General features: G+C 36.0%; 1 protein-coding gene across 1 annotated transcript in view; it reads right to left on the reverse strand.

The window, feature by feature from the left end:
* LOC150102300 (uncharacterized) overlaps positions 1-25,215 on the reverse strand; it is a 74,722-nt gene that overhangs the window by 37,063 nt on the left and 12,444 nt on the right. Inside the window, exons 2-3 of the mRNA XM_090399554.1 lie at positions 15,100-15,185; positions 4,569-4,771 (exon numbers count right to left, since the gene is read on the reverse strand). Of these exons, the coding sequence (XP_090255680.1) occupies positions 4,569-4,771; positions 15,100-15,185 (289 nt within the window). The remainder of the gene's footprint in view (positions 1-4,568; positions 4,772-15,099; positions 15,186-25,215) is intronic.

Here is a 25,215-nt window from a genome sequence, read left to right on the forward strand (position 1 = left end):
CATATGATTCAGGCATCGTATATGATTCAGCAGAGTCTAGGATAGAATGCACATGATCAGTAGTTTACTAACCCCACTCCTGTTTAATCTATGTATTAATGATATTAGTAATGATTTGAAGGGAGGTATCCAGTTGTTTGCTGCTGATATTTTTTATTAGGACAACAACTTTAAATGAAGCATATGCAAGGACTTTGAATTGACTGACACTCTGAGCACAGGATAAACATTAGCAGCTCAATGTTGCCAGGTGTAAGGTTATGCACTCTGAACTGAAGAGATCATAAACTATGTATTGTATTGTACAGAAGCTAGGATTCTAGAAGTGATAGTGAACAGGGAGTTGATTTCCAGGTGCATATTGCAGAGATGGGGAAAATAGTACAAATGATCTTTGTGATATTGGTAACAAGCTATCAACAGGAATGAGTGTATGATGTTTTCTGTGAGGATAGAAAGGACAAGAGAGAGAGAGAGAGGTTCTGTTGATGATGGCAGGCAAATTATGTCTAAACAAAGTGGAGATGTGAGATGTAAATAGTGGCACTGGTTTTGAGTCAGTATGGTGTGAGGTGGAGGTTGATTGACAGAGAGAAATATTTAGGAGAGTGGTGATGAAAAAATGTATAAGCAACTTTGGTTAGTGAACAACGGAAAGGTGATTATTATGGGTGATTTTAATTATGGCAGTATAGGTTGGAATGAAGAGATAGCATTTGGGGATAAGGAAAATAAATTTGTTGCGAGACAACTATCTTAGGCAATATGTAAAGGAGGACAAGCAAGGATCGAGAGCTTTAGATCTGATCATTTCATCGGAAGATGTGATTGTGAGTGAGGTTTCACACTTTCCTCCAGTAAGAGTGATCATGAAATGATAACCTGGGTGTGGCTTGCCATATGAAGACTTCTGTGAGGAAAGGATATATGTGGAATTATAAGCCTGGTGATTATAAAAAGCTTAGGAAACAGCTTGGAGCAAAAGCATGGAATGAGATATTAAGTCGGAGACAGATAAATGCTGTGTGAGAACTGACCAAAAATATTTAACAGTAATGAGCAAATATTTTCCAAAGGTAAAAAAGACTGAATAAAGTAAGTGTCAGATGAATAATAGCACAAAATGAATAATAGTAGCAATCAATTGAATTAGGAGTATAGATAGCAGGCCAGGAAAGTGACTCAGTTGGTAAGAACAGCAAAACTACAGCATGAGCAGAAATTAGCACATCAGGCCAAGAAAAACTCTAGAACATTTTTCAGATATGTGACAAGTATAAGGAAGAATAATTATGGTAAGATGATGTTAACAGATGAAAATGATAGAATGAAGTGCTGCAGAAGACATCATTGAAGCATTCAGTAAACAATTTATAAGGGAGGTTCATTCTCATCAAGGTGAAATCATGACAAACTCAAGTGTAGAGAGCATAGGCAAGGATGACTTAAATGTGAGTGAGCAGAAGGTATATGGGGAAATAAATAAGTTTGATATCAATAAGGCACTAGGATTTGATAACATATCACCATATGTCTTAAGGTTATGTTCCAGGAAATTTTTAGTAGCATTGGCATGCCTGTTTAATAAGAGCCTTATCATAGCACAGGTTCTAAGAAAGTGGAAAGAAGGTAAAATTGTTCCACTACATAAGGTGGTGATAAGGCTGTGGCTACAAATTATAGGCCAATCTATATATCTAGAGTTGTGGTTGAGATACTGGAGGGATTGGTAAGAACTAGGATACAGAAATGGGTTGTCATCGTGTGTTTGTTAAAGGGCATGTTTTACCAACTTACTTTCATACTATAACAAGATGACAAATGTCTTGAACAAGGGAGATGCATATATAGTAGCATACTTATATTTTGCTGATATAGTAGTACTAGTACTTTCTACTAGTTCTGTTGGGCATACAGAACTTAGTAGTGGTGTTGGTACCTTTCAAGCAGCCAGTCTTCTATAGAATTCTTCATCCCAACTGAAATATAACCTGTCATGGTAGTTAAATCAACAGCTACTACAAAACTGAAATATACTACTACTATGTAAGCATTCTGTTTTCCAGTATATCTGTCATAATATGAGTCAATTGCTAAAACACTGCTTTCCTTAATATGCCATCAAAGAGAATGTGCCTAACTCGCTTGATAACAAGAGGTTATGGTATTGTCAATTGTCACTTCAACCTCTTGAGAAAGTGCTTGATGTGAAGTGCAATCTGATTCAAGATCTGAATATGTATTCACAGTCCCCGAATAAATTCCAGTATGCCTATCAACTTTATAAATCCTGCCAATCCTTATTCTATCTTTTGAATCAGCATGAATCAGTTTTTTATGGTCACATGCTTGACAATGATTTGATGTTCTGCCTTTATTGTATCATCTAGCATACCAGTGATTCTGGTACACTAGAGTTACTGTAATATGCCATCCTAGCAGGACAAAAGTTTTTGAGATACTCTGAATGGCATATTAAGGTGTCATCAGTAACTTCAAAAGGATGATAATCCTTTTGAAGTTACTGATGGCACCCATAGTTGAATATGGATACTGTCTACCTAAGAATCTGTCACCTATTTATAGCTGGTTGCCTGCTATATATTGTTAGTCGCATGTTACTTGTACATTCTATTTAGCATGGATGTCTCTGATATTTAACCAACTGGGTTTGTATTGGGCATCATTAAAATGTCTTAACACATGTTAGAAAATATCACTAAGAAGCTTTAAGTCACAAATTAAAGAATTTTTAACAGCAATGAAGTAATAAAACACAAAATGTCACTGAAAACTCATTTTATGAACTTATATCTATGAACTTTATGAACTTTTGAATGAGGAAAATGCAAGGACTCACAGAAAAGATGGGCAGCCTTCTGAGGGGATGGTGCAGAACATCAGTAGAGTGGAAGTGATGGAGGCCATGAAGAGGATGAGGAATGGAAAATCCGTGGGCCCTGACAGGATTCCAGTGGAGGCATGGAAGGCACTGGGGGAAGAGGGATTTGACCTGCTGTGGGACCTTTTCATGAAAGTTTGCCAACAGGAAAATATACCCGAGGAATGGAGGGAGAGTACTCTTGTCCCCATCTATAAGGATCAAGGGGATGCACAAGACTGTAAAAATTACAGAGGAATAAAGTTGATGTCCCACACAATGAAAATCCTAGAAAGGGTTCTTGATGAAAGATTGAGGAAGGAGGTGGAGATTGCAAAGGAACAATTTGGCTTCATGCCTGGTAGATCAACAACAGATGCTATCTTTGGGTTACGGCAGATGATGGAAAAGTTTCGAGAGAAACAAAGGGAGCTACATCTGGCATTTATTGATCTGGAGAAAGCATACAATAGAGTGCCAAGGCAAGAAGTCTGGAGGTGTCTGAGGGAGAAGAAGGTTCCGGAGAAATATGTCAGGTTGGTGCGGGAGATGTACAGAAATGTGATGACACCTTTCTGTCTGTCGGACCTGTGACAGACAGAAAGTTTTCAAGTAACAGTTGGTGTGCATCAAGGGTCAGCATTAAGTTCGCTTCTGTTTAACATTGTGATGGAGGTGGTGACGGAGGATGTGAGAGAAGATGCACCTTAAACAATGTTGTATGCAGATGACATCTTGCTGTGTGCAGATTCAAGAGAAGAAGCAGGAACTAAACTGGAAAGATGGAGAAAAGTACTGGAAGAGAGAGACAGAGTATATGTGTTGCACAGTGGGCAGCAGCCAGGAGACAAATCTAGAGCTGGAAGGAAATGTCATCAGGAAGGCGAGGGACTTTAGATACTTGTTCAACAGTGGAAGAAAATGGAGGAGCTGAGAAGGAAGTGGGATGCAGGATACAAGAGGGTTGGAGGAACTGGAGGGAGATGGCTGGAGTGTTATGCGATAAGACGGTGCCAATCAATCTGAAAGGCAAAATCTATAGGACAGTAGTGAGGCCAGCTATGATGTATGCGATAAAAACTGTGGCCCTGAGGAAAAATAATATCAGCAGGATGGAAGTAGCAGAGATGAGAATGCTTAGGTGGATGTGCAGTGTGACCAGAAAGGATTGTCTGAGAAATGACTATGTGAGGGGAAACAGTGAAAGTTACGAACTTAGGAGCGAAGATACAGGCAAGGTTGAGATGGTTTGGTCAAAGTCAATCATTATTAGTGATGAGCAGAAGAGCATTTTTATGAAGAAATAATCATAATAGAGATGTGATACTAGGACTCTGAAGCTGTATACAAATGAAAATCATTGGAAGCTAACTTTTACATGAAATTAACATGCAGTTTTTACTTTGGTATTGTTTCTTTAATGTATTCCAAATTTTATTTTCATCTCACTCAAAACTGATGGGTGCTGGAGAGATTCTTAATGCTTCTGACATCTAACATGAAACTCTGTCATTATATAAAACCAAAGCTATTTAGTCAAATCAAAAGAAGTATATATGCTCTTAAATTATTTTGTGTTCACTTTTGTCATGAATATTATAGTAATAAACATTTTAAAGATTTAACCAATAAAAATATCATAATCAGTATTATAAAATGTCTGTATTAAATAGTTATTGATATGGACCTCTACAAATTCATTAGAACCAAATGCTCCAAATTCTTCAGCACCCCAGCTAGCAAAAATTAAGCTTCTTCTTGGAGTCCATCCTTCCTGGTGAAGTTGTCCCAGAACTCGTGTTACCTCTAATAGATGAGCTAGTCCAGAAGATGCATCCACTGCGCCATATGTCCAAGCATCTCTGTGGTTGCCAATAAGTACATACCTATCTGAAATATTTTTTTAAAAATGCAAGACGAATAAATATTTTTTGTTAGCATTTATTGTTATCATTATTATTACTATTATTCTATTTCCATGAAAGAAAGAAGTCTCATTCTGAGAAATCCAACCTAGCCATCACCTATTCATGCCATTTTATTCTGTACTCTGCAGAACTTCAGCATACTTCAGGTAAGAGCATATTTGATGTCTTTGTAAATAAGAGAATTTGATCGATATTCTGTAGCTCCATCAGAAAATATTGATCAAATTTCTAATTTAACAAATGCATGAGCAATGTGTTCTAAAGTCAGTTTGTACGTATTCTATGAAGAAAAACTAGTTTGCAGTGGGGCAACTCTTCCACCTCTATCTGAGACCAGTTAAATCAACCTTACTTAAAGCATGCCTGGAAATTAATTTCCATTAAGTTGTTTAGTATGTCAGATGAGATATTGGCTGTGTGATTGGTATTATCAGCAAATTATGTATGAGAAAGCATTGTTTCCCAGAAGAGAATAATAACTGGTTTAACTTTGCACAGATGATGTAAAGGTGGGAAAAGCTATTAACTAATGTGGTTCTCCAGAAGAATTTCAATGGAAATCTGTCTGTATAAATGGGATTTACGGTTCACTGTTGGGAGATAATTGCGATTTCCAGTTTAATGTTACAAATTTAACGTTTTGAAATTTAGAAAGCAAAGGTAGGCACCAGAAAATTATGACAACGACAATGAAGCTGAAGATGTATTAAAGGAAATGGAGGAGATAAAGAACCTAGGAATAATTGTAGACAAGTGTCTGATACAAATGATAGACAAATGATACGGTGGGCATTGACATACCCCCCCCCCCCATCATTTACCAACCAATGTCCAACATACATCCAATCAAGCCCAAAGCAAGGAGACAAAATTTTCCAGAAATCCAACTATAGTCCCAATGCATTCACCTCAGTTCTATCAGAAATAATGAAAAAAGTTAACAATCAATTCCATCAGTAATCAGTGTGATGACCAATGTGAATTCTGCCACTCTCAAGCAATAACATCCATCTGTGAAGCTTTGGAAAGGTAGACCATCATAGACCATATGATAGCCATTTGTTACATAGGCCTGTATGCTAAACGTACCTGATTATCATTATATGGTCTACCATCCACCATTTGCAACTGAATTGCCAATTTCCTCTCTGGTCATTTGCTGCACATCCTGGTAGATAGCTTCCTTTCCTTCAGATTTCTCCACCAATGCCAAAATATCCAAATGAACTTCTATCACTAACCTCAAATTCTATCCACAGTTATGCTGATATATATTCATTTATTGCTCTATTTATTCAAGCTACAAGATCTTCCATAACCAGTGCTTTAAATTGAACACTGATCTCCTTGCTATATTTTAGTGGTGTAAGGATAACTTTACCAACTTCAGTACCATCAAAATGCACTGAAGTTGGTAAGGTTGCCTTAATGAAGAGCAGTCTTGCCTTTGATAGTACCCAGATCTCCATTTAAGATTCTGGACTGACTTACACATCTCATCCATAGCTTTCTCAGCATTCAAAACACTTGGTGTGCTCTACCACTCAAGACATTATTTTCTCACCTGTACAACTCCTAATACTGCATATATCCCAAATCAGCACTACCTTAGAATATCGTTCTCATATATTGGACGATGCACCAACTCTCTAAAAATGCTCGATTCTGACCAGAAAATGACAATTTTGTTAATTGGTGACCCTTCTAGACTTGTTCTGGTAACTATCTCACAGATGTGCTCTTGGCTCTTCAAGGTATTTCACAGGTACTATTCTACCAAATTAGGTGACATCATTTCTCCAATTTCACTCAAAACCATAAACACACAGGCAACTGCCAGTCAAGATCCATTTGCTATCCAGCTCCAAACCATGCTGAACCAATTTCTTATCCTTCTCTCTCATACTTTCCTCTGTGCTCTGGCACAGTCATATATGGAATATTTTGTTCAGATTCAGTAACTTGGTTTATGAACAGAAGAAGAGCTTTTGGAAACGGAATGTAATTAAGGTCATGTCAGGTCTCTGACATGTTGGGTATGAAGATAGATAGATAGATAGATAGATAGGGAGAGAGAGAGAGAATGAATTTGCAGAATACCTGGTGAATCTCTGCTCCACTCTCCACTACTGCTATATGCAGAAAAATGCTTACTCTTCTTAAGATTCTTTGAACTTTTGAGTAGCTGCTGGTTAACATTTTTCATATCAAATAATTTACTCAGTCAGTAATAACAACAGTGCCCTTTGGTTTTAAACAACTGAATTCAAATCCCATCTGGGATGCAATGCAAGTGAGTTACCTGGTCTCATATGGAGGTGGTGCTTCTCCTGAAAACTCAAGTTTTTAATTCTCCCCACAAAAAAAAACAAAAAAAACAGACAAACTGCCAGATGAATACTTACAATTAAAATAATATGCTGGCTTCATAGCCTTACTTGCTTCAGCTATAATTCCAAATCACTAGTAATGTCCTACCAACATAGCTCTGTGGCTTAGCTTACCCTGATCATCCCTTGCAACCAGTATTAAAATGTCCTGATATTGCTTTGTTTACCTGCTTCTGGATCTTCCCCACATCACCTCAACACAGTTTATTTATCAAAAGAATATTTGGTTGCAGGCAGATATCTAGGCCATCAAATCTGCATAACCAAGATATATGATGGCTTGGCTGGCTGAGTGGTTATTGTCTGCTTTCCAACCAATAGAATGCAGATCCAAATCATGCTTGGACATGGTTGTTTCTGAATGTTTTAAGTGAGAAATGAATTTCAGTGCCCTGTATGAAGTTGCTTTCCTCACTTACTACAGGAATAAAGTGGCTTTAAAAAGTTCCACAAAAAAAAATATATATATATATATATATAGCATACAAAATACATAAAAAATAGCTCTCATAAAAAATCCTCATCTCACCCACAATACTGATTTACTATAGGTTTACAACCTTTTGTGGGCAGGAGTCACATAAATTCAATTAAAATAATTTTATAAAATTTTCTGAAGCAATGTAGCACATATTGCCTCAGTAGTGCAACTGAAAGAATAATGAGATGTTGAGCTTTTTGATTGGAAAAGACCTCAGTTTGATTCTCGTCAAGACAAAAGAAATCTCTATATGGGGTTTTTCATCAATTGAAGATAAGTAACTGCTCTCATACAGAGGTAGCAGGGTTTTTCCTCCCAGAAACTCCGGTTTATAATCCCACATATAGGCGAATCAGTCATGAGAACATAATTTACAGACAAAAAATACTATTTGTAGTGGGTAGTAGATGGTGTGTGTGTGTGTGTGTGTGTGTGTGTGTGTGTGTGTGTGTGTGTGTGTGTGTGTGTGTGTGTGTGTGTGTGTGTGTGTGTGTGTGTGTGTGTGTGTGTGTGTGTGTGTGTGTTGATGGTAGTAGTGTTGTTATGTAGTTAGAGGATTGGATAGGGGAGACAGTGAGTTGTATGTAGTGGAATAGTATGCCCTCCCAAGATAAGGCCTAGAACTTCCTGGAAGTGTCATGTAATAATAATAATATTCTCTGAATGAAGAAGACTTCAGTTCAGTTCTTGTTATGATGAGTTAACAGCTCTCATATCCAAGCAAATTAGCCAGAGTGCAAATGCAAATAATAGATAAACATTCATTTCTTAGCTAGATTAGTATAGAGTGGCTAAACACAGTAAATCAATGTAACACAGACAAATGTAGTTTGGAGTGGCATCCCACAAAGAGTTCTGGAATTCCATGAAGATACTATGCAGTAATAATAATAATAATAATAATAACATAATTTGTTCAGTCATTCTACATCTCTATGATACATAAGCAATATAGTTTATAGGTGCATCCTATTTATTGACTGCTATTATTATTTTTTTTTTTTCCAATCACAAGACTTGCAATGAGTGTCAAACTTAAGTGCGATGTAAGACTATGTTTGCTATATAACAGTCATATGAAAGTCATCATCATTAATTTGGATTTGTTGTTTTGTTCTACTTATGGAACAAAAAAAAAAAAATCACAAGATGATACCTTCATATAACTGTTATATAATCCATGCAGTTAGCCTAGAGGCTATGCGCTTTGCAATGATATGCCTAGGAAAGGAGTGTCCTGGGTTCTCCCGTACCTGACGTGAGGAGCTTAAGGATCTTTCTCAGATATAGCCAAGTTAGCAGGTCTTGGGCGTGGACAGCAGGGTTTTTCTCCCCAGTTTATCTGGGGTTTTTCTTCCCACAATATAGGATATTGTGGGATAGGATATACCGGGAGGCATAGGGCTAGTCACCTTTCCTTGGGACGGGTACAACTTAGAAGAGCTCAAGTCAGCTCTGTAACAGGCCAGTAGGCCTAATACGTAATAGGGAAAAGAAGAACTGTTATATAGCAAACTTGATTAAGACCACTTTTGGATTTTTTTAGGAAGTAAGTTATCAATAAATTCTGTATAGTCATGCTAAGATTATCAGCACTTGATATATTTACAATTTTTAACAGTTCAAGACAAAAAATGGTGATGAAAATCAAGTATGTTGAGCAGTGTGGATTTCACTAAGATGGTTCATCATCAGGAGTGTAATATGTATGTGTGGGAAAATGTGTTTGTTGAGAGATTAAACAAAACAAGTGAGAGAGGGAGAGTCTGGAGAAAGGGTGATATATTAAGGGACAAGAGATTTGAATGAAAGTTGTGAAAAGGAAGTGATTACCAGATGAAAGGCAAAAGGCAGTTATGGATGTAAAACAATAGCCAGAAGACTGAGCATGAGAATATAAGTGCAGAGAATGTGATAGTGAAAATAAAACTGATTAAAAAAGGAAAAAGTGGGCAAAAATGTGGAGGCAGAAGTGAGCCAGGCTGATGGTGCAAGAGCAGGCATGACTGTGAGAATGGAAGAAAGCCTGAATGACAGAGCAGGAAGGATTGCTGGAATGCAAGAAATGAAGAATGAATGATTAAGATGAGAGATGAGATAAGGTGTGTACAGAATGAAATTAGACATTTGGTGGATATGAACAAAAGAGAGAAAGAGAAAGAATACAATGAGAGATAAAAGTAGCAAATGAATCAAAAGTGGCACTATATGGAGATTCTATCATAAAAGATATGGTGGAAGAGTGGATGCACAAAGTCAGTTTTCCAAGAGGAAGCATGAAGAGGGTGATTGAGGAACTAGATATGAGAAGTAAGAATACAAAGGGGTTAATGGTTGTGATTGGAACAAATGATTTGGTCAAGCATAGGAAGATTGTGAGGATGAATATCAGGAGATTGTTGAGTAGAGTGAAAGACAACAGTTTGGTAGGAAGAGTAGTTTGTGTGTTGCCCAGGCATGACAATGATGAGTTCCACTGGAAAGCAAAGATCTTGAATGGAATGCTAGCAGAAATGTATGAAGAGAAATGAGTTTTTGAATGTGTGGAATGAGTTTGAAGGATGAATGGAACTGTATAAGAGACGGACTGCATTTGAATGGTTTTTAGAGTGAGTTATTACAGAAAGGCTGCTGCTGCTGCTGGGAGAAAGTGTGATCAGTGATGTGAACAAGTCAGAGATGATCAAAATGAACAGGGGGAATGACTAAGTGAGATGAGAAGAGAATGGGAATGCAAGCTGAACAGGGAAACACTATGGGTCAGATGGGTCAGGGAGCCACAGTGTAAAGGAGGGTGAATTCTGAAAGTAGTAATCAATGCATGTATAGGGATGGTTAGCATAGGAATTGAACATCCTGGAATACATGGGGAGTTGGTAGTTGAGTCTGAGGGTGGTATATAGAACAAAGGGTGGTGGTGAGCAGAAAGCAACAAGTATGAAGTGGTCACAGATGAGGAGCAGCATGGTCAAGACTGGTTATTATTATTATTATTATTATTATTCCTGATACCTCCAAGGAGTCCGAAGACTCATTGCGGGAGGACATCTTCAACTGTCTCTACACCTTACCTCTACTACGAATCAACACCATCTACCGCCCACCTCCAACACCACCACAACTAGTAATTTTTGTCTGTAAATCATAGATCATTAATGAATTGTTATGCTTATTTATAAATGCTAGGAGTCAGATATAACAGAGATGAAATTATTAAATCGAGTTTATTTGTCTGAAAATAGTTGGAATAAGTGAAACATGGTTGAATGAGAATGATACCTTGATGGGAATAAAAATGGAAGGGGTATGATGCTTTTTGTGAGAATTGGAAGGGCAAGAAGGGAGGGTTAGTGTTGCTGATGATAACAAGGAATTATGCCTGTACAAGGCTGAGATACAAGGGGAAAAAAGTGGAAGTGGTTTTGAAGCAGTATGGTATCAAGTGGAGGTTGATAGAACGAGATATTTGGTAGCATATTGCTATAGGTCAGTGAATGTGGAAGATGGTTACCAAGAAATATATAAATAACTTTGCTTAGTAAGCAAGCAAAGGATGATCATTATGGGTGATTTCAATTATAGCAATATTAATTGGAATAAAGATATAGCATTAGGGAATAAGAAGAATAAATTTCTTGAGGTCTTAAGGGAATCAGTCTCGGTTATATGGTTATATGATCAGAGTTATATGGTATATGGTAGTTATATGGTAGATCTGGTTATATGATCAGATGATGTGATTGTTAATGGAGTGTCTAATCTTCCCCTGGTTGATAAGAGTGATCACCTAGGTTGTAGTCATATGAAAACGTCTTTGAAGAAAGGATATATGTAGAATTGCAAGGCTAGTGATTATGAAAAGCTCCGAAGACAATGACAATTGGGGAAGCTATCGTGCAGAAAGGAGACAAGTGCTGCTTGGGCACTGATAAAGAGCTATTTAACAGCATCAATATTTGAGTATATTCCAAAAGTGGAAAGGCTAAATAAGATAGGAGTAAAATGGATGAATGAAGAGATTAAGCATGAAACCTGGAAGAAGAAGGCATTGTGGAGGCAGCACAAGATGAATGTTGGTAATAATCAGTTGCATGGAGAATACAAAGAGCAGGACAGGAAGGCGACTGGTTAGTAAAGGTGGCAAAAGTGCAGTATGAGAAGAAATTAGCCAATCAAGCTAAGAAAACTCCTAGTGATTTCTACTGATATGCAGCAAGCAGAAGAAAAATGGCTATGGAAGAATGATGCTAGTTGATAACACTGGCACATTGGTAACAGACAGAGAATATAGTTGAAGTATTCAATGAGTAGTTTATCAGTGCATTCCATCCTCAATGGCACAATATCATGAAAAGTTGCAGTGTAGTAGTGGGTATAGTGGAGGAAGAATTGATGATGACTGAGCAGGAAGTATATGAGGAATTAAAGTAAACTTAGTGTTAACATGACAGTAGGACTTGAGAGTATATCACGGCATGTCTTGAAGGAATGCTCTAGGGAATTAACATCAGTGTTGCAACAATTCAAGTCAAAGGAATATAAGGTGAGAAAAGTTGTTTCACTTCACAAAGGAGAATAAGTATGAGGCTACAAATTATAGGCCTATCTGTGCACTTGGAGTTAAGGTGTTAGAGAAATTGATGAGAACTGGGATTCAGAAATTGTTTGATAATAACAATATCCTTTATGATGGTCGGCATGGGTTTGTTAGAATTGTGGGATTTGAAAGAACTAGTTACAGGAAGATTCTAAGAACAGGATGGGTAAAGAAAATCACAAATGAAGAGCTCTATCGGAAGATACAACCAAAGTAGAATCTAATGCAGAAGATTCTAAAATGGAAGCTGCAATTATTTGGACACATCTGCAGAATGAGTGAGGATTGGAGACATTCATGTTTGGTATTATGGATGGTGTAAAGAAGAGATAGACCATACAAAGAATGGATAGACAGCATAAAGGACTGGTGTAGAATGGATGTATAGAAACTGCGACACTGTGCACTGGACAAACAAAGGTGGAAGAAGATAGTGAAGGATGCATCAGACACCAATGGGCAGTGAGTCCATGGTTCGTGATGATGATGATGGGTTTGTTATTGATGCTTTAGCACAATCTGCTTACATGTTATAACAAGGTGACAAATTCACTCAATAAAGAAGATGCACATATAATGTTATACTTGGATTTTTCAATAGCGTTTGACAGTATGTCAAAGGCTATTAAAACAAGCTAGTAACTAAATAAACAGATGGGATTAGATAATAAAGTAGTTAGTTGGATAGCTGATTGGCTGTCAGTTAGGTATGTACGTGTGGTATCCCAAAAGAGGAAGGTCACAAAACAGGGATTTGCTTTGTGACCATTATTATTTAACTTGTACATTAATGATGTTCAGACTGGCTTATCTGGAGATGAGAAGGTGTTTAACTGATGATGCAAAGTTGGGAAGAGCTATGACAAGTAGAGCAAATGTTGAGTCCTTGTAGAAGGATCTGAAAAGACTATGTGAGTGGGCAAATAAGTGGAGCTTTCAGTTTCATGTTGCAAAGTGCAAGGTCTTGAAATTTGGTAATCAAGGTTGGGATGCAGAATATACAATTAATGGACAAATTTGAAGGAGATGGAGGAGATGACAGATCTGGAAGTGATAGTGAACACACTTGAAGTTTGATGTGTCAGATTGGTAAAATTGTAGAACAACCCAACGGATTATGGCAATAATGAGGAGGACACTGACATGCAGAAGCAAAGAGGTTATGGTTCCCTTGTATAAGGCTTTCATGAAGTCACATATGCAATATTGTGCACAGATTTGGTGCACATATGTGTTTTCAGGGAAAATGAAGATGTATTAGAGAGGGTCCAGAGAAAGTCAGTCAGGTCTATGAAATGTCACATATGAAGAGAAATTAAGGGAGCACAATTTGCAGAGTCTTTTCACAAGATGATTGAATTCTATAAGTCAGTGAGGAGTTGTTATCATATTCTGGAGGAACTTTATCATATAATAGAGGGAGAAAAGGGGAGAACAAGAGGCCATCTCTAGAATCTGCATAATGGGGGTGAGCAGGGGGGGAAAGCAGCTTCTTTTCATGGAGAGTGATTAGAAAGTGGAATGCATTTCCTGAGCTTATGGAAACTATGAATGGGTTTAAGACACAGCTCGATCATTTTTTTTTCAAGAGAGAGCATGAACCTCCCATAATGAGTCCTTTGACTCCATGGATGACAGATGTTAATAATAATAATAATAAATACACTGTAAAGAAATTAAAAAAATAATTCCAGTATAAAAACCGTTTATAAGCTACATAGATTAAGTGGATATTAAATCCAACATCATTTCAAAGCCAAATACAGAAACTATAAAAGTTTTGTGTGAAAATTGACCAGAGAGCCTGCAGAAATACACTCGCTGCCATACTGCAAGTTGCCCTAGCCAACCCTATGGCAGCGAGTGTATTCCTCAAACTCTTTGGTCAATTTTCACACAAAACGTTTATAGTTTCTGTATGAAACTTTAGTTTTATTTGGTTTTGAAGTGATGTTGGATTTAATATTCACTTAATCCATATAATTTTGCATCGCCGAATTGAAGCCTTTTTTGGCTCTTTATTTTTAGTAAATACTTTATGCACTGACCAAGAGTTCACTTACAGAAATTACACCTCTCTGATGCTTCGAGTTTGTTAGTATTGAGAGTTTTTACTCCCTTAGGTTTCTTCTGGAATTTTGCTCGCAGTGAGTGGGAGGGGGCTTAGATTTCAGGGGGGGTTTGCCTTGAGAGCGTGATTTGAGTCTCCGGGGAAAGTGCTTTCCGGCATGGCACAAGTGGGGCCTCATCAATGGATGCTTTTCCCTGGAATATGAGCGGTTCTGCTCAGTGGTAGGGTGAGCCTGCCACTGAGTGAAACCAACGTTGAGTTGGATGATCTTTCGGTCAATTGTAGGGAGTGGTCTGGGAGAGTGCCTAATTTTTAGAGAGGCCTTTACTTATACAGTGTCTCTGACCAGTGAAACCTTATCAAAATGGACTAACAGGAGGCAAACATACAGGCACTTTGAGTGTGCATGCTTCCTATTAGGTTGGGCTAGGGCAACTCGTAGTATGGCAGCGAGAGTATTCCAGCAAGCTCTCTGGTCAATTTTCACACGAAACTTTTATAGTTTCTGTATGAAACTTTGAAATAATGTTGGATTTAATATCCACTTAATCTATATAATTTTGCACAGCCGAATTGAAGACTTTTTTTTGGCTCTTTATTTTAGTAAACGCTTATCAGCTTTATATAAAATAACAGATGCTATATTATTAAAGAAAATTTTTCATATTTTATTCTTAATAAAAAATTTGCTTTTTATTGTTTTTAAGTCAGCATGTATTATTAGTTCATTTATTCATTTTGGCATATTTACCTGGTTCTATTCCACCTTTCAGAGTTGCAATTACATTATAACTATTTACAGTTCTGTACTCATTCTTTACAACCAGTTGAAGTTTTCTAAAAAAAAAAAAAAAAAAGTCTTACCATTGAAGAAATATCTAATAATAGAACAGTTTCAATACACACACACACATATATATGAAAAAGCTATAATGACTGATACCGAGAGATAAAAAGATGACAAAATATATTTGAAAAGATACTACTAGTTTACTAGTTTTGTTGAATTGATCAACATCTTCAGGTATCACAATCAAAGACGTATATAAAGAATTACAGAGACTTAAAATTGTAATAACAGAACAAGTGCAAAAAGACAGTAGCGTGCTTGAAAACAAAATGCGAGCTTGATTTCCAAACGTGTTTTCAAACATGCTACTGTCTTTTTGTACATATTCTGTTATTACAGTTTTAAGTCTCTGTAATTCTTTATATACTTCTTTGATTGTGATACCTGAAGATGTTGATCAATTCAATGAAACTAGTAAACTAGTAGTATCTTTTCAAATATATCATGTCATCTTTTTATCTCTCGGTATCAGTCATTAAAGCTTTTTCATAATATTCCAACCGAGTAAAAATGAATTCTGAAAAAAAAAAAAAAAAAAAAAAATATATATATATATATATATATACAAACAGTAATATACCAGTTTTTTAACCCTTCAATTATCAGAAGGGCAGGTTTTGATAATTGAAGTACTATTACGTGGTGCTCTACTGAGAAGTCTGTTGGCATGCAATAGCTTGGTTAATTGAAGAGTCACTGTTTTGATGATTAGATAAACAGTAGATATATATAAATATACACATACATACATACATACATACATACATATATATATATATTTGGAAGTATTATGATTTTAAAAGCTGAAGGAGAAAAAAATAGACTATAACATTATACTCATTCTGTGAATAGCATGATTAGTTTCATCTTCCTAGAAGACTTAATTTGATGCATAAACATAGAATGGGAAAACATCAGAGAAATACACTATACATTACATAAATATAGCTGTCATCATATTAAAAACAGACTGTTATTTGAAGTATCATTTTTTTTTGCCTTATAAGACACACCATTGTATTGCATACATCACATTTTTCATGTTGAATTTTTGAAAAAAAAAACTCATTGGAGTATAAGACACACACACACAAAGTTTTAACAATAATATTTTTTTTATCTTTTAAGTCAACAGTCTTGTTTGAGAGCACATCAAAAGTCAGAGCAGTGGTGTAGCTAGAGCTTTTGCTGCCCTGAATTTGTCGCCCCTCTCTACACATCAAAAATACTACAAAAAGTCAAAATGACGTATAGGAAATAAATTAAAACACTATGTTTATTTTTGAAGTAAAACTTTAATTTCAACATTCTAAAATGTTATTTTTCTTCCTTTACTGTTAGCAAAATCGTCGATGACATCAGCGAAGTCTATTTCATAGTAATGTAGGTAATTCTTAATTTGATTTAGAAAAACTCCTCTCACAACTAGCAATACTTACAGCAATTGTGAGGAAAATTCACAGTAGTATTACAATATTTGGAAATGAGTTCTCGAGACTGTATTTTAGAATTAACTGCGAAAGTTCAAAAAGGTTCAAAGTATCATCCGGGGCGGACCGCATCCACCGCTCCTACCTAGCTACGCCTCTGAGTCAGAGGCACTTCATCCATATTATCTATCTGTCAGGGGCGAATGCTGGTCTTGAAATTCATGCTTGCTCTTGTTATCATTCAGGGAATGAGAGGTGTGATTGAAGTCTGATTAGCGGAATAATGAATTACTGACCATTTAAAACTGTGTACAGGTAACCCTCGTATAATGCGGATGTTAGGTTCCGCAGAAATGCCGCATTATATATATCACGTTATGTGAGACTCAGATCACATATAAAAAGTAGGGTTATGTTCCGAAATCGTTTTTTTTTTAAATTATATAAACAACAATGACATATCCAACAAAAACTATATTTTTATTTAATTCAGTTAATTCATGTAAGTTAAGAAAACATATAAACTATGAAACAAATACATAGTATAAAAGTATAAAAATTACAAATTGTAATTAAACTTCATTGCACATGATGCTTAAATGTTTTAGGCAAAATAAAATAGCACATATTTTAATCTTTCATAGCACAAGGATTTGAGGATTGGTTAACAAACACTAGTTTTGTCATGTAATCACCTGATGCATTACTACAAAACAGTAGAGTAATTCTATCTTTGGAAACTTTGAATCCAGGAGCTGATCTTTCATTTTTCGAAATATAGGTGCATTTTTGCACTTTTTTCCAACATAACCTGGATTCATCTGCATTGAACACCTGGTCTGCACTATAAATGTTTATGAACTTTGAGAGTCTTTGCTTAATAAGATTTCCATCCATAGGAATTTTCTTTTGAGGTGCAATCTTCTATCGAAATCATTAGAGATTTTTCCATTTTTATATTAGAATATCAAATACACAAGCATACACAAGGGTGCTTAAGGGTCAAAGCTGTATAACTGAGAGGAGACCTCCACATAGCCTTTAAACGAATGCAGAGAACCGACCAGGGCTTCTGACCTAATGTCCAATCCTCACCTTCTCGTGGTGCACCCCGTTGGGTATCTACTTGGATACTGAACGAATGAGAATGGGCTGGCAATTTGGGATTTAGCCGACCAAATTGTATTCGTATTGGTTAAACCAAAATAAAAAATGATGGTGCAACATGACAAAATTTCATGCCGGCTGGGGCGTCGCCTGGTTAAACAAGGCCCCCGTTGTTTTCGCCAGGGAACCAAGGCAAACAGCGAAAAGTCAGCTACTGGAACAAATCTGAAAACAAACCCCAACTCAACATCACCAGAGTTAAAGATCGGTACTATCAACGTAAGAAGCCTGAATGGCAAAGAAATGGAGCTAGCTGAGGAATTAGATAAGTACCAGATCGACATAATAGGGGTGACTGAAACAAAAAAGACAAAAACTGGTGAGATCTTTCTGAGCAATAAATACAAAATGTTATATTCAGGCAATGACAATCAAGGAAAAGAAGGAGTAGCCATAGTATTCAACACAAAATACGAGGCTAATCTTCTTGAATGGCAGTCAGTCTCAAGTAGAGTAATGTGGGCAGATATGAAAATGGGGAACTGGACAATGAGACTTATTTGTGCCTATGGTCCCACAGAAGGTTCTACTAAGGTAGAAGTGGAGGAATTTTTTGAGGCTTTAGAAAAAGCAACTGACACAATGAAAAAGGAAAAGTTGGTCCTTGTTGGGGATCTAAATAGCAGAGTAGGAAATAATTGTGAGACATACAAATATATTTTGGGAAAATTTGGAGAAAAGAGCAAAGCTAATAATAATGGCAAATATCTGTTGCATTTCTGCTCAGGACATGGACTGGTTATTACTAACACCATGTTCCAACATAAAAATGTGCACAAATTCACATAGAGAGAAGAGGCAAGGAATAAGAAAAGTCTCATTGACTATGTTATTGTTGATAGTGATGTTTTCTCCCTGGTGCAGGACACCAGAGTGTACAGAGGATTTGAAATTGGAAGTGATCACTATTTAGTCTTGAGCAGGATAAAATTGAATTTCATATTGAAAAGAATAACATGTAAGAAAGTTTTAAAGCGAATAAAAGTTGAGCAGCTCTCAGATGTGAACTGTAGACTAAAATACAGAAAGATTATTGAAAAGAAAATGAAAGAGTTTGAGAAGAGGAATCAAACCTTGGAGATTCAGTGGCAAACTCTGAAGAAAACATTGATTGATTCTGACAGAGAGGCATGTGGTGAGGTTGTGTGCAAGGATAAAAAAATCAGAACTCCCTGGTGGACACAGGAAGTTAAAGAGGCAGTGAAGGGAAAAGAAGAAAGCATATCAAAAGTTCCTGGCAAATAAGTCAGCTTTTACTCTTAATACAGAATACAGAGACAAATGTAAGAAAGCTAAACACTGTGTAAAACTAGCTAAACAAAAGTCATGGGAGGACTTTGGCAAGAATATAGAAAATAAATATCAAGAAGGTGGAAAAATATTCTGGAGGTTGTTGAAGAAGCTTAGGAATGGAGGAAAGAGTGCTGTAAAAGGAGTTAGAGATGATAAAGGTGATATGAAAACAGAAGAAAAAGATATCCTTGAAGTATGGAGTAATTACTTTGAAAAACTGCTAAATGAAACAAGCAGTGATGACAGCACAGTGATAAAAAACACTGACCAGGCATGCAGTCAGGAATACATATCCATACTTGAAGTAGAAAAAGCCATCAAAGGCCTGAAATGTGAAAAGGCAGCAGGAGTGGATGATATTCGACCAGAAATGCTGAGGTATGGTGGTATAAAAGTCTTACAGTGGCTGCACTGCATAGTTCAGAAAGCCTGGACAGAGGGACGAATTCCCGATGATTGGAGTAGAGCTCTCACAGTACCCATATATAAAAAGGGAAATAAAACTGAATGTGAGAATTACAGAGGTATTTCCCTACTGAGTGTTTCTGGCAAGATCTATGCAAGTATACTTGAGAAACGGTTGAGAATTGTGGAAGTAAAGCTTGGTGAAGAACAAGCTGAATTCGGGCCAAATAGAGGCTGTCAGGATCAGATCTTCACTTTATGACAAATAGTCGAGAAAGCATGGGAATATAACAAAGATCTGTATTTAAGTTTTGTCGATTTGGAAAAGGCATATGAGAAGGTGCCAAGAGAGAAGCTATTCAATACACTGCAGTTATATGGTGTCAATGGGGCATTATATCAAGCAATACTTAGTCTTTATTTGAGTTGTGAATCAGCAGTTAGAATTGAAGGAAGTACAGGAAGATGGTTTAATGTTAAATCTGGTGTGAGACAACGATGTATATTATCCCCTCTGTTATTCATTATCTATATGGATCACATTATGAAGGAAAGTGGTATTAAACCTGATATCAAAATTGGAGATGTTAATGTCAGCTCTTTGCTTTATGCGGATGATGTTATACTTCTAAATAAATCCGCTACAAGTCTGCAAGATTCTCTGACTAAATTGAATAGCTGTTGTAACAGATATGGTATGAAGGTCAGCAATAAAAAGACAAAGACAATGAAAATAGGCAGAATCATTGAAAATGTCAATTGTGTTATGAATGGAGAACCTGTGGAACAAGTAAAACATTTCAGCTACTGAGGCATGATTTTTACTGAAGAATTAAATATAGAAAGAGACAACAGAATCAACAAAGCTGGTATGGTGGGAAGTCAATTGAATAAATTCATATGGAATAAGAGAGAAATTAGTCGGAACACTAAATTAACTGTATACAAGACAGCGTTCAAACCAGTTTTAACTTATGGATCTGAGAGCTGGGTCAGAAGCAAAACACTGAGAAAGATTAGAGGTGTGAACAGATAGCATCAATGGCAATATCATATTAAAAATGAGGATATTAGGAAAGAACTTGACATTGTCAGCATCCAGGAATGCGTTAGCAGAGCTAATCTCAGGTGGTATGGTCACTTAAATAGAATGGGAGAGGAAAGATTAGCAAAACAAGTGTTCTCTGCCAGGTTGGCAGGAAAACGACCCAGAGGAAGACCAAGATATAGGTGGATTGATACGGTACAAAGTGCCTTAGATGATAGAAATATAACATCTGATAATGTTGGAGTCTTGACAAGTAACAGACTGATTTGGAGGAAAATTGTAGATAGGAAGTTAGTAATGATGTAATTTTTTCATGTAGTACTGTCATATCCTGTACACCCATTGAGGGTACATGGCAGGAATTTGATGATGATGATGATGATGATGATGCACAAGCAACGCGCTTCGTGCTTATCATTGACCCAGCAATAAACACTTTCTCGGATTTTATGTTCATTTTGTTTCATTGTTCTAATTGTTGATTCATTTAAATTCAAAGTCCCTGCAAAAACTTTTGGTTTTTCTCCATTTTTCAACCAATCCAAGATTTTAAATATTTTTCTTCGAGAGAAATTAATTTTGTTTTCAATGTTGGTTTTTCCCTTTCATTGCAGTTTGTTACCATTACTATAAAAATAATTTTTTACACAAAAAAAGCAAGCATTACATATTGTAAGTAACTCACCAGAAAATAGAATGCTCAGCTTGAGATGAACACACTTATGATTTTTAATGCACTTTCCTGACAGAAACGAGGACAATTTTCAACAATAAACATTTTAAAAGGCAAACATTTGAGGTTCATGCATGCTAAAGGGTATTTCTGCCTAATATAAATTCACTACTTATAATTACATGTGGGATACAGGCAGACACAAATTTAACGAAGATGAAGTGTGATTTTTAAGTCGCGCGGCGAAAAACATGAAAAGATAAAGGGTTACTACAATTTGTAGACCGTGTTTTTATCGGAACCATGTTGTATAAGTACCACGTTCAACAAGGGTTACTACAATTTTAGACCGCGTTATATCAAAACCATGTTGTATAAGTACCGCATTATATGGGGGTTACCGGTATTTAGAAATTTATGTATTTAATCATGCAAATACAACATTTATTTTACAAATGATATTCTATCTTTTTCAATTTAGCTTCTTGAATACATATTCTACCCTACAGTTCTTCTTTATGAACTGGTCAATAACATCATCATAAAAAGTTGGTTGTAACTTGATTTTCCCAAGCAACACGCACACTTGTAAAGGCTGGCTGAAGCTCACTGGCTAGAGCTACTTTGACTGTGTATGGCCTGTGTTTAAGAAACAGGGTGAGATGTTGTAGAGGGAGCGGAAATGGCTATGTGCATGCATGAAATCACAATGCTGAAGCGAGGACCTGGATGCTCCCACAAACGGGTAGCTTGACTAGCGTCGGCCTTCGATACACAATGCAAAGCTCAATTATTGCTGTGCAAGCTTAAAACATCTTCGGTCTAGAAAAATAAAAGCCTAAATAGAATGCTTATAAATGCATACATTTATTAACCAATAAATATTACTTCTTTCTCAATTAATGAGCTTGCGCAGCAAGCATGGAGAATTCACCACTGCTATCTGTGGAAGTTCAAAATTGTCTTGTTTTCTAGCATTTATGATCTGAATCTGTGAAACTCAATAATTTTATCTTTGAATTCGTCTGGCATTTTTTGTGATATTTTCATTTTTGGATGCATGCATAAATCATTTCTCTTCATAAATCTAAAGCACCATGATGGCAACCCTGTAAAATCAATGATATTTCTTTCTGTTGCCAATAATTTTGCTCGTTGAATAATCATTTTTTTTAGATATGCAGCGATCTGATCTTCTTTGACCCATTATCCAAGTTTTTAATTCATTTTTAATTTCTGACCATTTTGTTGATTTTCTGCAGAGATAGTGTTTTTTAGAATTTGCTTCTATTAATTGCTGCTCTTGTTTCCTCCGAGTTTGTACCATTTTCTCTGTAGGCAGAGGCCCAAAGTGTCACTCTGCTGCCTCATTGCCATTCTTTTTTGGATACTCAATCACACTCTGCTTAAATGAAATCATATAGCTATATCTCTCCTTTGTAGACTCTATGAGTTATAAAATATTTAAATATAATAATATATTGATTATTAGTTTAAATGCATTTGAATAGTTGTAAGTTAATGACCATCAACTATTCAAACTGATCGCTCATTACTGACAAGCAATGATGCACCATAATTTGCACTGGTTTATAAGACATATGGCTTATAGAATGCATCCTAATTTTCAGATATATTTTAGGTACAAAATGCTTGTCTTATAAGGTGAAAAATATGGTAATTATTGATGTAACTATATTGTTGTGCACATGAGCATGGTGGTGGCCTTGCATTCATTTTAGCTGAATCATAGAGGAGTAACAATTTGATAGGTTGTAGCTTGTATCTACAATGAAGTGAACAGGTTGAAGAACGATTTCTATAGATTCCATTACTTTTTCTCTCAAGTTCATCATTTCATCTATATAGGATTTCTGATCTTTCCCATTTCACTAGATGTGTGATGGTCAGGATCAGCTGAGTTAAGAGCATGATTAGATAGAGTTGAGGCCTTACCTAAGTGATACCTCTAACATGCTCTTTCATATGAAGTTCTCTTGATTTTTCGCTTTGTCCATAATAATAATAAGGAACATTGCAATCACACCAAAGATGGTATACACACTGAGTACTTTAGGACTAAGTTTTACCAAATGAAGATAGGATCAAAGTTTGTTTAGAGGTGTGAATGTGGTTCAGATCTTATATTTCTTGAGAACTTTTGCTAAACTTGATTGTAATGAAACTGATGTAGAAGAGAGAAATATAATCTTTCATTTCATTATTATCTTCAACATGGCATGAATGTGGCTTGAACAGGCATCTTGAAATATTTTTTTATATAGTCATTTGTCTGAAAAGTCAGAAGAAACTTTAATTCTTTGGTAATTTCTTCTTCATCACTAATGAGAATGTATGCACAAATTCCAAACGTAGAAATGATACCTGTTTTTATGGTTGGTAATGATATGATTAAGCATGAAGATATGTGTGTGTGTGTGTGCATGTGCTTTCTGTATATAGAGATCTTCAGTTTGTCTGATGAGTGAGTAACTTTGATATCCAGAAGAGGAAAATAACTGTTAACTTCTAACTTTACAGCAAATTTTATTCTTGAATGTTGAAAGTTTATTTTTCACTTGATTAGACTATGATAAATTTAGTTTAATCCTTTATCCCAGTGAGAGCAAACAAAATTTGGGCATGAAAATATCTCCAGGACTGAATATAGTGTTGTACTATCTTACCTGGGTAAGTAGTACAACACCAGGCAACTCATAGCAAAGGTGGAGCAAGCTACCAACACTCCTAACCCAGTATCTCCCAAAATGCAAAACACATCTCCTTGTGGATATGTATACTGTTATCCCTTAATGCATAACACATCTCCTTGCGGATATGTATACTGTTATCCCTTAATGCATAACAGTATACATATCTGCAAGGAGATGTGTTTTGCATTTTGGGAGATACTGGGTTAGGAGTGTTGGTAGCTTGCTCCACTTTTGCTACAAGTTGCCTGGTGTTGTACTACTTACCCAGGTAAGATAGTACAACACTGCATTCAGTCCTGAAGATATTTTCAGGTGCAAACTTTGTTTGCTCTCACTGGGATAAAGGATTAAACTAAATTTATCATTTATTCTTGAATGTTGGTTATCCACATGGTTCAAGAACTCTTGGAGTGTGGCTCCAAATCAAGAAAACGTCATCATTGTACCGGTCTTTCACAGTCTTAACATTAATGAGGAGGTGTTCATGGCTTTTTCTTCAAGTGCTTCCAAAGAAATATTTGCCAATACAGGAGAAAAAGGGTTACCCATGAGCAAGCTAATGTTTTGCTTGTAGATAGTGTCATTGTATAAGAAGTAACCCGAATTTATACAGTGTACCAAGAGCATCACAACTTTTCTAGATAACTTATCTTATAAAAGAGCTATTACTTCTTTAGTGGGAACATTATTGAAAAATGAAGGGACATCAAATCTTGACATAATTTCATCCCTTTGAAGATGTATGTCTTTAATAATGGAAATGAAATGTTCAAAATTCTTGACATAGGAGATTGTAGAACCAGTTAAACCTTATAATAATTTAGCCAGTGTTTGGGCAATTTATATGTAAGGGAGTCGATGACTTCCACAATAATTCTTAGCAGATTGTTTCCTTGTGTATTTTAGGGACACCATACTGACAAGGAATGAGATGGTGTGGTGAACATGAAAATAGTCTTAATTCTCTAAAAAAATTCCATAGTAGTTTAAAGGAGATTATCGGTACAGCTGTGGATTTCTCACATTGGATCTCTTTTACAAACTGCATAAGTATCTGTGTTGACTAACTGAGACATTCTTTAATTATATTCCTTGGTATTTAGAATTACATGGGCATTACCTTCATCTACTTGAAGAATATAATATTGTTATTTTCTCTTAAAGTTTTTAGGACTTCTTGATCTACCATGGTAACATTAAATTTTGATGATTTTGTTCTTGGTTTTGGGAAATATTTTAGGAAAATTTGGAGAAAAGAGCAAAGTTAATAATAATGGCAAATACCTG

Source organism: Typopeltis vanoorti, chromosome 10 (genome assembly GCF_054136105.1).
Source record: "Typopeltis vanoorti isolate ZY-2024b chromosome 10, IOZ_Tvanoo_1.0, whole genome shotgun sequence".
Taxonomy (NCBI): Eukaryota; Metazoa; Arthropoda; class Arachnida; order Uropygi; family Thelyphonidae; genus Typopeltis; species Typopeltis vanoorti.